Below are 13,817 nucleotides of genomic sequence, written 5' to 3'. Positions count from 1 at the left end.
CTGCACCTGTAACATAAGGTCACTGCAACATTAGTTTATTGTACCCAGTGGTTTGGGGTCTAACTGTGAGCTTTTATGTATCTCTATAGAGTTGGTAGCACACTCGTACACAGGTTTGTATTTACATAGTGTTCAATATCCAATATTGCTGAAGATTTATAACTGTCAGTGTGTAAAGGCACCTAAGCATTTAAGGAAAATGTTTAAATTCATGGATGCTAAGGCAAAATATGTGCCTGAATTTTTTTCTAATATGTATAAAGCAGTAATTTTCTCTTTTGTGTTATGTCGTCTTATACTTCATTTCTGTTATTTATATAATTGCATGTTCCTTTCAACTCATTATTTATGTGCAACACCTTTGTGTTTTTTTTAAAAAAGTCAATATAGTAAGCAGGTCTCTGAACACTTGTGTCATTCAGTTCTTCAGTAATTGTTATGCTTATAACAATTTGAAGGTATTTTTTTAAAGGCCTTTTCTTCTGTCTTTGATAATTATTGTAACTACGTTGATGTTTAATGGAAGTAATGCTCAAATCAAGAGCATCTGCAACTACAAATGCAGCTGTGCTACAGCTGCAAATAATCTCATTGGCTTGATTTCTTGAGGATGTAGTTCTGCTTTCTTTATAGCTTGAATGAAATTGCATCAGCTTCACTTTGCTGAAGTTATTCCTAGCTTATGTGACTGAGCACAAATCAAACATTTACTGTGGAACACAAAACTGCAGGTTACTAATTCAAACTGCAAACCAGTACTGCAGTACTCATGTAGAACAGCTGTTGTCTTAGCCATATTGCAGTACTTTTGGGTATATTTTATTTGTTTCTGAATGATTCTTGGTTTTGCTCTTATGTGTTTATACAGTTCTACTTAGTGCTGCGTTCCTGTGGGCTTGCTGGAAGAGTCACAAAGATCTGAATGTAGGAGTTTACCATGTACCTGCACATCATGAGGATTTGGAAGACATCAGAGAAAATATCCTCAACTACAGTGAAGAAGGGGGTGGGGAACAAGACCAAGTAAGACTCACTCTGTTACATTACAATAATAAGTGGGTTGGTGCCTCACCATGCTAATAAAAACACATACTATTTTGTTCTTCATGATTTGAGGACCTTAGCCTTAGTTGTAGTAGTTCATTATTGCAGTCAATAGATGAATTCTTTGCAAAGGTATGTACACAAATGTGCATATATTTTAAACAGAGTTAAGTGCTTATCAATTTTTAGTTTGTCTTAAAGGAAGTGATCCTATGTCCATGATTAAAAATGCTTTTAGAATGAGTTTAGCAGTGAAGAGCTAACAGCTGATCCCTTCTTGGTTTCATGACTCAGGAGATGCTGCTGTTCTCCTTGGCAATTACTGTGGTAGCAGTGAGGGTTTAAAAGAACCTTGCACGAACTGCTCCTTATGGACTCTTCCTTTTGGAGACCGTTCGTAACGGCACGTTGTCTGCTATTCCAAATATCAGACTTGCTGCCCTGAGAAGGTCTTAAAGTTATTCAGACTTTACTTGTTAAGAAATTCTGGTACTACATTTGTACCACTTAAGCTTTTAACCACTTTTGGGGGTGAGAGGAAGGAGGAAGAACCTTTCTGCTTTTGTATGTTTTGGACAGGAGTATAGTAGGGAATACACCTTGCTGTTATACTTAAAGCATATCAGACAGCCCAAAACAGATAATGTTAACACTTCTACTAGTTGTTCTAATGGATTTCTACGTGGCAGTATAAGCCAGAACTTTGGTAGAAAACTGCAGATATTCTAAAACAGTGAATAATGTAAATGGATTATTTGCTGATCTGTAGATGTTTGCTATGTTAGAAAAAGGAGCTTCATTGCTTCTTTAAAATAGATCAAAAGGCGCAGAGCTAATAATTGTCGGATGGATCAGAGAAACAGTGATCTTAAAAATCAAAGTGAATATGATGTGTCCCAAAATTCCAAGCATCTTCAAAAATTTGTAGTTATATTTAGAGTGTTTTATAAGGCCACCTGAGGAAATACATATCTGCTTGTAAGATATCCTTAATTCCATGATGAATTACTGTGAACATATTAAATGCAACATTTTCCAAGTTATGTAAAAACAGCTACATGCATTATATCATTTTATTTTTAATAAGATTAACTGCATCCGCAGTTCTTTCTGGATATACTCCCAGAAGGTCTACAGAAATCCACAGTTTCTGTAGGACCTGTTTAGTTACTTTTCGAGAGACTTCCTTAAAATAACATCCTTATGTTAAGTAGTAGAATCAAATGAACCAATGACTTAATGATCTTAATCTGAGGCTATTACACAGTCTTGAAGAAATGTTGGTTTGAGTGAAGCCTCTATAGGTTCTGTACACTGCTCCTAAATTATTCAGATTTTTATAATTGCTGGGATTACAGCTATAACTTTCCAGTATTTTTTTAATGCCTAATTGTTTGTCCAGATTTTTAAAAAAACAAAGTGCCCAGAGTTACAAAACTGTAAGCACATTCTTAAATTATTTTATCAAAAAGATCACAAACATAGTTAGACAAGAGAGAGCCTTGTTGTTGGAGTGTTAGCTGAGGGCACAACTACTGGGAAAAGAGACTAAGAAGATGTTGTGTCTGAAATAGAAATATGCCTCAGAAAATTAGGATGTCATAAAAACTGTAGCAGATTAGTGCATTGCTGAGTATTTACTTAACATTGTTTGGTGCTTAGTTGTGTTAAAAGCAAGCTTTGAAGCCAAAGGCAAGGACAGTCTTGGGTTTGTACCCTGCCAACTAATGATGGTATATGATCAGAAGAAACATTGTGTCATCTTAATGAGCAACTAGTAATAGTGAAGGATGATTAATATCGCCGAGTTCACTGAAGAGGTGATCCTTAGATCTTTACTTGGATAAACTCCCATTTAAATTTGGTACAACTTAAAAGCTGCTACCTTTTATTGATTATCCTGGGAGCCAAGATAACAAAATATTCAGAATGGGATCATACATAATAGTTTAGACTTAGGGCATGCCTGAGATATATATATGCTCTGTAGGTCTCGCATTGTCCATCACTAATAGCATTTTGTCTCTGGGTGAATGGAAGTAAGCAGCTATTCTGTGTTACAGTCTTGTCCCAAAGTCTAGTCTTGTCACTAACATGGCTTCTTGATTGCCATTGCAGTTGTTTTATTTATTTTTTTAAACAGTTCTGTCTGATTGAAATGTAGTGAAGGGCTCACCAAGATTAGCTAGGCTAAACTCTTGTAAAATGGTTGCGCACAATTCAGCATGTAAGAACATAAACGTAACCTTTTTAAAGGTGCTGACTGACAGCTCTGCCATTGATGGCTGCTATTGAGATGAGTAGCATAAGCAATGCAGATAATTAATTTTTGCTGTAATGAATTCTGTCTCACACAGTCTGTCAACATTTTTCTTTTTTCTGTCTATATATGCAGAGACACAACTGTTGGACTGCAGGACACAGAGGACACTATAGGATAAAATTGTTTTCTCAGCTAACTTCAAGGTTGTGATCAGTTAATGCAATTAATGTGTACTGTACTGGTAGCTTTAGTGACTGAAGTTGCATTTCAGGAACTACAGAACAATTAGCAGATACTGTTAACTATCTTTTTCACAAGGAGAGGGAAAACAATTTTTGTGGTAGGTGGTTATTTGGCTTTTGCAATTATTCCACTTCCACGGAAGATAACTAGCAACTGTTCTACAGAGTGATCAAATTTTAACAGAAACTACAGTAGATGTTTGAACTATTTGCAGAACTATTTGTTCTAAACTGCTATTTGTGAACTGCGCTCTCACATCTTTGTTGCTATTTTCAGTATCAGTGTGTAATAAAAATATTCAGATCTGGATTGTAAAACAAAAATTGGGGCATTTTGATCATTCTTATTTAGCTTCTAATTACAAAATTAAATTAGAAATTAAATTTGACATTGAACCCAACTGTAGTAATGCAGGCTGCACGGATGTTCATCAGCCATTCTCACCTAAAGGGTGGTCTTCGGCTTCCTTGCACTCAGTGTAGGAGGCAGAGTTAGCTGAACAAGCCAATCCTTGATCTGGTGTTAAGGTCAAACAGACTGACTCAAGATTTTCTTCTTTTTGTCAATTAGAACCTGAAAGTTTGGGACCTACAGGGAATATTAATTTAACATGAATGGTTTCTCATTCCAGGATGCATACAACGTGGGGGAGCTCCAGATGCCCATCCAAACCAGTCCAGACTACTGCTTCTACAAGAAGAAAGGAAAAACAGCAAAACTGAACAGTTTCTTTAGTGAAGTGTCCCCAAGCATGCAGGAGCTTATTAAAACATCAGCAACTATAGAAGGAACCTCTCTTGCTAGTGGAGACTCTGGTAGGTACTTGTTGGATGTTGTTAGAGGTGCTGACCATCAGCCCCAGGCTTTACTCGCTGATTCACTGCAGGTGTTTTACAGTGAGGGAGAAGGCTCAATTGCTGGCAGTCTCAGTGTTCCTCTGGACTGGATGAAGATACAATCTATGATGACATTAAAGAGTGGGGATCAAAGTCTGAGAAACTAGGTGAACTATACTCACATAGAGATGCCGAAGATGTGTAGATTACCAGGTCTACTATGTTGGAAGCAAGCATGAAGACTTAACTTTTTAATTCTCTTGCTACTTATTTTTTTTAATTGAGAGTTATTTCAAATTTGCACTAAAACATTTAATAAGACCTAACTGTGGGGCATTTTGAATATTTACTTCTTGAGATGTAAACTAAATGGAAAGAGTAAGGGCCAAACTTACTAAAGGCACTTAGTCATTCACATACAACAGTTGAGAAAAGTTCCTGTCATTCAGATAATAAAGGGCTTAGCTTATGCATAGAGGCTCTCTCCAACATGGTGCTGAAAACATGCTCTATGTACTTCTTTCAGTGCTTTCTAGGAGTTTTAGTGTTTTTTTGAAGAAAAAAACAATCTTTTTTCATGTGGAACTAAAGGCTGTTTGGACTGTATCCATCCTGCCTCCCTGACTGAGCCTCAGTTACAGGAGCTGCTTGTAGGCACAGTGCTTGGGGTGCTTAGGAAGGTCCATGGGTCCAGATGAAGAAATGGAACAGCATAGATGGTATTAACTTTGGTTATAATTTATTGAAGCTCCTTTATGTTGTACAAATGAGAAGGCTGAACATAGACATTACACATCAAGTCAGCTGCTTGCAGCTAAATGCTTTTCTCAGAATAAATTAAAGACCCAAAGGTCAGTAGTTAAAAACTTCAGTAGCAAACACCACAATTCATCTTAATTTCTCATTTCTAATGGGCTACTAAACTGACTGTAAACGAAGGACCAGTCTGAGACAGGTAATTTGCATCTATAGTCTTTTTCTCATGTTACTGTTTTGCTAAACCTTCTTTCATAGAATTTCACTCCAGTTACTAAGAACTGGATTTGAGAAGCTGGAGATGCACTGACCAAGTACAAATGTAACCTTGCTAGGGAGATCTGAGGCTGGGGTATGTATGCATATGCCTGATAAAAAAGACTGATCATTTTCAGTGAAGAAGAAAATCCAAGATCTCTTGGATGTTGTAAAAATGTCAAAAGACTTAAGATCTTTCCTGTCTCCAAAAAATAATTTCACTCAGCATTGTGACTTCTAAAACTAAAAATCCTGAGATAAATGAAACTCTGCTAAAAGGCTAATGCAAAAATGGTAATTTTCCAAAAGCTATGAACTATAAGAATACAAACATTTCTTTTAGCAATATGATAGCACATAATAATGCAGCACTCAAGGGCTTTTTGGTAGAAAATCATAAACAATTGGGAGCAGGGAAGAAACAGCAGTTACAGAGGATTGAATGCTGTATTCCAAGTTTATCATCAGTCTGTTTTTCAGTGCATTTGCTGTCCAGCTAGTATTCTAGATCTTTTTTAAAAACAAAATGTATTTGAAGCAGAGAGGTTTTTTTCTTCAGTTGAGACCACTTCCTGCTGCATTTGACTATATAAAACTTGATTAAGAATGTTCTGTGCTGTTTTTTTGCTTTTGATAATATAAATACATTCTACAGGTTCTAAGATTTATACTTCTTTCATTAGAACAAAGCATAAAATGATGCATTGTACTATGATGTATTGTAAAACTAAGACACAACTATTGCGTTGCTTTCAGGTGCATCAGTAGCTATTTTGGGAATGTCAAACATCTTACAAAGGTCTGGCATATATATATGCTAGATTAATTTGCACATTTCCCAAATCAAATGCACATGTAGTATCTTGTTCTTGCACACATCTGATCATTTGTGACACTCTTTCTTTGGAAGGTTTTGAGTGTACAATCAACAGATGGTTACATGAGCCAGGTATTACGATATTTTTCATCTGGAAAAGATAAACAGAAATATGTTTTTACCCATGCCTAGCCATTTTAATTCACACATAGTAAATAGTCTATAATTTTATAATTTTACTGGTAACACTTACCTGCAGGGAAACATAAGTTAGAATATCTTTTAATGTTCACAAGTCAGGTATGTTGGATTCTGTATTTCCTGATCATAGCAGCCACAACCAAGGTATAAAAAAAATGAATATTATGCACTATTCCTTCTCCGGGAGCAGTAATTGTGTCTGTATCCATTATTTCTCTCTCTTGCTATGTGGATGTGCTGTCATTTTGGTTGGTTTTAGTCTAATTCAGTTTGTAAGCTCCTTGGGGCAAGGACTGTCTTTTGATTTGCCATGCATATCTGCAGCAACATATAAATAATAAATGAGCCTTCTGTATGTGATGTGTCCTCTTTGCATATATTTTAGGTTGACTGAAGTGCACACTTTCTTGAATTATTCTTCGCAAGGCTTTGATCAGACACTTCCACACATAACTCAGGCATGCTGTTCTGGATGAAGATGAGCCAAGGAAAGCAGCAGTTGCTTCTAGGTGGTTGTTATTCCTGTTTCAAACCTATAGGTAAAATATAGGTAACTATAGGTAAAATCAGTCTGTCAGGTTAGTTTAGAAGCTTCTAATCAACACGAGCTGAGCAGCACCAAGCAGAGAGCAGAAGCAATTGCAGTTATGCTGGTATACCTGATGGGACAGTGCGGGGCTGGGGGGGGGGGGTGGAGAAAGGCAGTTGAACAATTGTGTCTATGAAAAAAAATGTTTTGTCTTGCACTTTATACTAATTTGAATTCACACTGACTTCAGTAATTGCAACTCTGCATCTCTGTTCACTCAATAATAGAAATAACTGTGTTCTACTTTCTTAACAATACACTTGTGTGCATCCTCCTTAGGACGTGTGTGGGAATTCAGACACACGGTGGAATTCAGCCTAAGCCACTTCACTGCAGGAAGATGTAATTAAAGGACAGCCTTGCTCTGTCCTTTAAGCCACTGTATGTGGACCATGGTGCTGGGTGGTCATGTGCCCATGCAAAATCATTTCCGTCCTCCTAGCCTGTCCAGTAAAACTGCAGTAGTTCATCAACCAGGTATTCTTTCCATTTACAGAGAAGCAAATCCAGTTCCTGTTTTTAGAGCAGTATGCTCCACTGTTCCAAAATCAGTTGTTCTCCTCTCCACTAGAGGGTCTAAGACACTGCCAGTGGAGGTGGATTAAAAACAAACAAACAAACAAACAAACAAGAAAACCCACTTAGAACTGAAGTTAAAAGTAGAAAATGTTAGAACTGCAACTCCAGTTATTTTCCTATAGCAGCAGACTGTAGATGCCTGACATTTGTGGAAAAACACACGTTCTTAATGCCTTAAACACATTCAGCTGGAAGACTGAAAAACGGAATACCAAGGATTACATCTATAGAGGGAATTGGGCTGTCACCTGCCCACCTGGTGCACTCCTATAACAAATGTGTAAGCTTTGAACTTCACACTGTGGCTTAGTGTGACTCCATGAGCTTTCGTCTGCATTTGTGCTGCTACCACTCCTCAAAGACCTCTGTTTCTAGAGGTAGCATCTCCTGCACCATCAACTTCCAGCTCAATTATGTCAAGAACTTAAAGCCAACTAGCAAGAAACCTTGACAAAGCAAAAAACCAGACAGTCTTTGTACAGTAACTGGGAACTCACTGCTCTGGGTGACAGGCCTCAGACCTTCATAAGTGGTTGTACTAAGCAGCTGAACTCATGCATCTTTGCTGCCACAGAAGATGAATGGTAACAATTCTACAAGCTTGCCAAGGGACTGTCTAGCTAGGACTGAAGAAATACCACAACAGACTTGCTGTTTGCAGGTCTGGGTTGCATCACCCTGCAAGTGTTGCTTCAGCAGCAGCAGACCAACAGATCTCCCCCTCCCCACCCCTGGAATTGGTACCTGGACTCAAAACTTCTTAGTTATGCTCTCACAAGAGATGTTACTGTTTCTCAGTTTTCCAAGCAGAATGTTGCAGCTGGCTGGGGCCATAGCCCAGCATGATTCGTCTCAGATGTCAGTTTTGCTTGCACATGGTATGGTCATAGTTTCTGCAGTTTATAGACAGCAGATTTTTCTAAGGTGAAGGAAAACAACTACTTTATATTCAACAGTTAGTCAAGTCATATTACCCATAGATTTATTCGGCAAGCAACCCTCTGCCTGGGCTTTGGTTGCCGAGAAGCTGACAGGTACATATGCTCATTATCTGCAGCAGGACACATGTATGTGTGCAGAAGGTAGCTGGTCAAAAGATCTTCAAGCTAGACAGGCAGGACAAACTAACACATCTCAAAAGCCTGTCAGTTATTTTAAGAAAGAGAAGTAAATTTTCTCTTCTTCCCTACCTTGTATTAATTCATTAGCACCATGAATACTAGATTGAGATTTGTAACAAAATACAGTCAACAGAGGAATCATTGATGTCTTGCTGTAAGTTCTTTGCAGTTAAACCAGTTACTTGAGTGTCTGGAAAAATAAAACTTGCTCACCTTACTGGATGAATGACTGTGATCCAGGTCTTCATTCCATCCCTTTAGTTAAAGCTCCTCCATCTGTCCATGAAGTACTTGCGTGGTCATCAGGTGCGCTTAAAAGCAAGCTAGAACCCGGATCTGTAGCTTGCTGAGGAGAAGACACATGGGGACTGCATTCCTTAATATAGGCATAGAGTTGTTCAGGTTGAGCTTACCTCTTACCATGCCCAAACCATTCCAAAACAGGTAGTTTAGAAGCCAACCTGAAGTTGCTGCTCTGTACCATTTCTTCCCTAATTACAAGCTATAACACTCATATAAACACATAGATGCATATAAACTCATATATATGCCAAGCCATACAAAAGCTGCTTGTCCTTAAGTCTGACCTACTGGCTAGTACCAGCAGCTTTAGAAGGCAAACCATGGCAGTAAAAGGAGCAGGATTAAGAGAAATTCAAGCAGTTCCTTAATTATAGAAGTGATGGAAAACATGGCTATTCTTTGGGGATTTAAATAAATAGCTGAAACTATCCTACTGATGATTCTTGATGGATGAGAAGGTTTTGAGAAACATGGTTCTCTGGCACATCATAGCATTCTATCACCAGACCATCTTCTTATTACATTCCATTAATTAAATTAATAATCTTATGGAACGCTTGGGTTTGTTCCTAATTAACATTGCTGACCCCCTCCCCCCCCCCCAAAAAAAAAATCTCTTAAGAGTGCCATTACACGTGCAAAGACATTGTACTCAGGCACTGGAGAAGTGACAGTGAGTGAGTGAGTGAGTGAGTGAGTGAGTGTGTGTGTGTGTGTGTGTGCGCACGCATGCGTGTGCCTCTGCACATCCCATTTCTACCTGCTGAGAGAAGGGTTAAATTTTCAAAGGTGTATCTACAGGACATCCCAATTCAAATCATCTTAAAATTCACTAAGATAACTAACTAAAACTTAAGCGGCAATGAGGAAGCTAGCAGCGGATCGCTACAGGTCAAAACAAAGGATATTTACTTAAATTAGTATAATTTCCTCAGACAGTCTACTGATCCTGTTAAAGCTAAGCACATGGGGTGAATTGGAACAATCATGACTGATACAGTTTTAACTTGTAATAGTGAAAAGAATTCCAGCAACCTGTAAAACACAGAGATGAGTCAAGAAAGTCAGTGATACATGCCATGTAACGAGCATGGAAAAAAAGTGAAGACCTGCTGAAAACTTTGTTTTCCTCCGTATGGACTGATACTAGGAGTGTTATATTCCCTACCTGCTCCTTTCTCTATCCCTCCCACCATAAAAACCCAAACTTGTGGTTTTTCTAGTGACACAAGTTTATTTAGTATACAATAGTCATTACATCTCTGTACAACAACATATTATAAAATAGTTATATGTTAGATTTGTCCAGCAGAATATTGAAACAAGAACTGAAAATATAATTATGGATCTCAAAGGCTTTTCTCTCCTCTAAAACATTCTGGCTACTTGATAACATTTTGGCTCTGTTATCTAAAAGAAGTAAGTCTTTCATGCTTGCAATTCCACTGATAATGCACAACTTACTTACTTAATAGTCCTTACAGACAATATATAACATATTGCAGAAATCATGATGGTCTCATTCATATAGTGCACTGCCACAAGTGTTGTTCATGGGGATGAATCATACTTAATACGATGAAACAGATGCTACAACAGCCACTTGGAAATAAGATGCATTGGGATGATGTAGTTCAAGAATAAGCAGAAGTTGTTACAAAAAAATTAAGAGTTTTAACGCAATGTAGGTGTATTGTGGAAAGACACAGGAAGCAGAGAAAGTAATTTTCAAACAAATAAAACACCACGTATCTCCTAGAAGTCTCAATATACCCAACGTCTAGGGACAGGGAACGCAGCCCTTTTTACCCGGGGTCCCTCAGCCCAGCACCCTGGCAGAGGCTGACCACTCACCGCCGCTGGAGCCCTCCCCAGCATGCTCTGCTCTGCAGCCAAGCCCTTAAATCAGGGGCATGAAGCAGCCGCTGAGGCTGCTAGGGTCACTGTCCTGATGAGCATCTTCCTTCTGCTGAGCTGGTAAGTGGTCTGCTCCTTGGCATTTTCTGTTTTATAGAGATTAGTCTTCTGAAGATTTTACTAAATAGCCACTGAAATATGTCTCTCCGTCCAAATTGGTATTTTTTCAGGTACTAGAACGGTTGGAATTATTTAAAAGTCACAAACTGTGGAGGCCTTAGTGACTGCTAACTGCAGAAGTTAAAATAATTTTGAAAATACTGTGAATCTAACACCTCAAATTTCTACTATGCTATTTTGAGGGGTATTTGTGTTCTAAGGAGATACTACTCTGCTTAAAAATAATTTTGTTATTGTAAGGACTTCTTAACTTCAGCTGTTATCTAGAAATAAGTTCTGAAAATTATAGGCTATGGTTGGATCTTGGAATCTTTCACTTAAATTGGAAAAAGAAAGTTTATGCACCATTAAAGAAAGACACAACCACATTTTAAAATAAGACAGTACAGCCTAGAGATACTTTACCTTACCTGTGCTTGTTTTCAATTACTGTAAGGCACTCATTGAGGAATTCACTGACCCCTGCTTTCAGCAAGAACAGGCATGCATCATTATGGGCCTAATTAAAGTTTTAATACTGATTAAAATATTTTATTATTGTCTTACGCTAAACTGCAGTGGTCTCCAACCTCATTAAGGGATACAGGATTGAAATTATTCAGGAGTTTCTGTTGCTCAGTTTAACAGTCTAGCTACTGCCAATGTTTGATTTAAACACAGTCTGATTAAAGCACGCTTTCCTTCTGTATTAGCATGAAAGTGCAGGAAGATGTTGAAGGTTATTTAATGAGTATTTACTGAATATAAAATTGTTTGAGCATGTGACATAACTGTCTCTCATCTCTTCAGTAATTTACCTTACTACAACTGAAAAGGGAAAACATTTAAATCACTTGGAATTGAAACACAGCTCAGTTGTGGAAGTTAATCTCATTACACATCTTGATTAAATTAAATGTGGAGTTTGCTATCAATAGCACTTTAAGTTTCTCATCATTAGAAATTAATTGCAGTGATAATTATTGTAACTGAGTTATTTGCACAAGCCACAAACACTCTAATAGGTGTTCAAATGTTAATTCAATGTTGGCCTAGAGGCACTTGATTATTACTATTCTGTTTTTCATAAGAAACAAATGATCCTAGTAGATACCTAATTAACTTGGAGAGTACTGTTAGACTTTCAGTCAGGCTTAATCTCTGATTTCAATATAAAACCAAAATAGCGCTAAATTACAGTAAAAGTGAGAAGCTATCTACATAGCATTTAAAAAGTGAATAGAATTACAAAGTTCTAGCCTGGAAAAAAGACAAAGGCTACAAACAAATCAAAAGTTCTTGGATACTGAAGCCTGCCTTCACTTAATCTTCCAAACCAATTCAAAAAGAACCCCTGTAATTTTTTTTTTTCGGATAAGGAGCAAGGACATAATAACAGCTTTTATTGTGCTAAAAATGTAGCTTTGTATTTGAAATATCGTAAAGCAAAAAAAAAAAATACCTGAACGTATTTTAAATACCCAAGTTTCCTACCAATTTGAAAGATGAATCTTTCTTTTGTAAGGTTGGCAGTGTTCCATTCTGGTATTCTACTTCTGGAATGCATGCAGGGTGAAAGGGATGCTCTGTGGTTTGGAAAGCAAACAGAAAATAATGGTATGAGAATCCAAGCAGAGGAATTTGTTGTTTGTTTGTCCTGAGCATTGTGAGAGGATACAAACATGCAACATGTATCAAAAGCGTGCTCCAACCTTAATTCTCATTAGAAATGCGTAACACTCCATCATTAAATGCGTAATGCTATAAACCAGCATGTTTCTGTATCACTAAAAACTGCTGTACAATCAGATTAGAACAGACTAAAACTTGTTTGCTGATTCTGCACTTACTAATTCTGCAAACATAAGCTTGGAAACTCATGTCCACATGTAGCCCCAACAAATTCAAAAAAGAGGCACTGAAAGAGCATAAAAGTTTGTCAGAAAGGATCAGATTTTAAGACTAAACCCAATATTGTTATTACTTTAATAGTTCACAAAGATAATGCATACTTAGTAATGCAGTGGCATGGGCTAATTTCATTGAATTTCTATCACTTTTATAGTAAAAATCCAAAACCAAGAGCGGAACTTTGTAGGTTAGCTATTCTGTAGTGGTCATGCAGGCAGCTCATTTTGTGTCTTTTGGTTGGTTAAAAATGGAAAGAATGTATATCCTAGGTATTCAGAAGGTCAGACTAGATAATTAAAATAGTCCCTGCTAGCATATACTTGTGAATCTATGAAAATTTTGGCAACATCAAGAATGTTATCAAAATGAGGCAGTCTTTTGTTTTTTTAAAAAAAATTAAACAAGTTATTAATGTAAAATGTACTACAAATGTGTTACATTTGTAAACTTCTTCACAAACTTCTGCATCTTCTAATGTGGACTCTAGGATTAAAATACTGAACTTGAAGCCATTGTTGGAAATGTTATTTATGCTTAGCAAGCTTGTAAACGTGGAATGTCTTATTTTGAAACACTCTGGTGAAGCGTACAGTATAAGAAGGCAGATTTTTTTTAATTTCCTCACAGAAGCGAGGATACAACGAAGGTTTCAAATCAGGTTCATTCTCTCCCAAACCATCCATGATCTGCAATGAAAGTGAACAGATATGTGAAATATCTTTAGCCGATTCATTGTTATAAGCAATAATAAAAAAATGAAAGCAACTGTGGCAATACATTTAGAAGGACAGACCGGTCAGATTTGAAAACAGTGACTGTGTGAAATAAATGGGAGGAAAAAATGTTAAGGTTACAGTATCATTGTCTCTATTATTCATAA

The 13,817-nt window shown here is 37.2% G+C and overlaps 2 protein-coding genes and 1 long non-coding RNA gene across 5 annotated transcripts in view; 1 reads left to right on the top strand and 2 right to left on the bottom strand.

Annotated features, from left to right (window-relative positions):
* LOC134146198 (neural-cadherin-like) overlaps positions 1–4,591 on the top strand; it is a 48,956-nt gene extending 44,365 nt beyond the window's left edge. Inside the window, 3 exon segments of the mRNA XM_062586468.1 lie at positions 869–1,023; positions 4,182–4,479; positions 4,482–4,591. Of these exon segments, the coding sequence (XP_062442452.1) occupies positions 869–1,023; positions 4,182–4,479; positions 4,482–4,591 (563 nt within the window).
* A 517-nt stretch (positions 4,592–5,108) lies between these two features.
* Positions 5,109–9,537, bottom strand: LOC134146245 (uncharacterized). 2 transcript variants are annotated; one of them, XR_009959806.1, is made up of 4 exons: positions 8,921–9,537; positions 8,331–8,479; positions 6,471–6,951; positions 5,109–6,368 (listed from the first exon to the last, which is right to left on the bottom strand). It is a non-coding gene; the product is annotated as an uncharacterized LOC134146245 (long non-coding RNA). The 2 variants fall into 2 exon arrangements; XR_009959805.1 differs by lacking the exon at positions 8,921–9,537 and having other exon boundaries at positions 8,331–8,786.
* A 687-nt stretch (positions 9,538–10,224) lies between these two features.
* DPY19L3 (dpy-19 like C-mannosyltransferase 3) overlaps positions 10,225–13,817 on the bottom strand; it is a 38,329-nt gene continuing 34,736 nt past the window's right edge. For both annotated transcript variants that reach the window (XM_062586739.1, XM_062586740.1), the window contains one exon: positions 10,225–13,623. In XM_062586739.1, coding sequence (XP_062442723.1) covers positions 13,462–13,623 — 162 coding nt within the window. In that variant the 3' untranslated portion in view covers positions 10,225–13,461. The remainder of the gene's footprint in view (positions 13,624–13,817) is intronic.

The sequence above is a fragment of the Rhea pennata genome, chromosome 13, assembly GCF_028389875.1.
Source record: "Rhea pennata isolate bPtePen1 chromosome 13, bPtePen1.pri, whole genome shotgun sequence".
NCBI classification, from domain to species: domain Eukaryota; kingdom Metazoa; phylum Chordata; class Aves; order Rheiformes; family Rheidae; genus Rhea; species Rhea pennata.
This window is presented reverse-complemented; position numbering and strand designations above follow the sequence as displayed.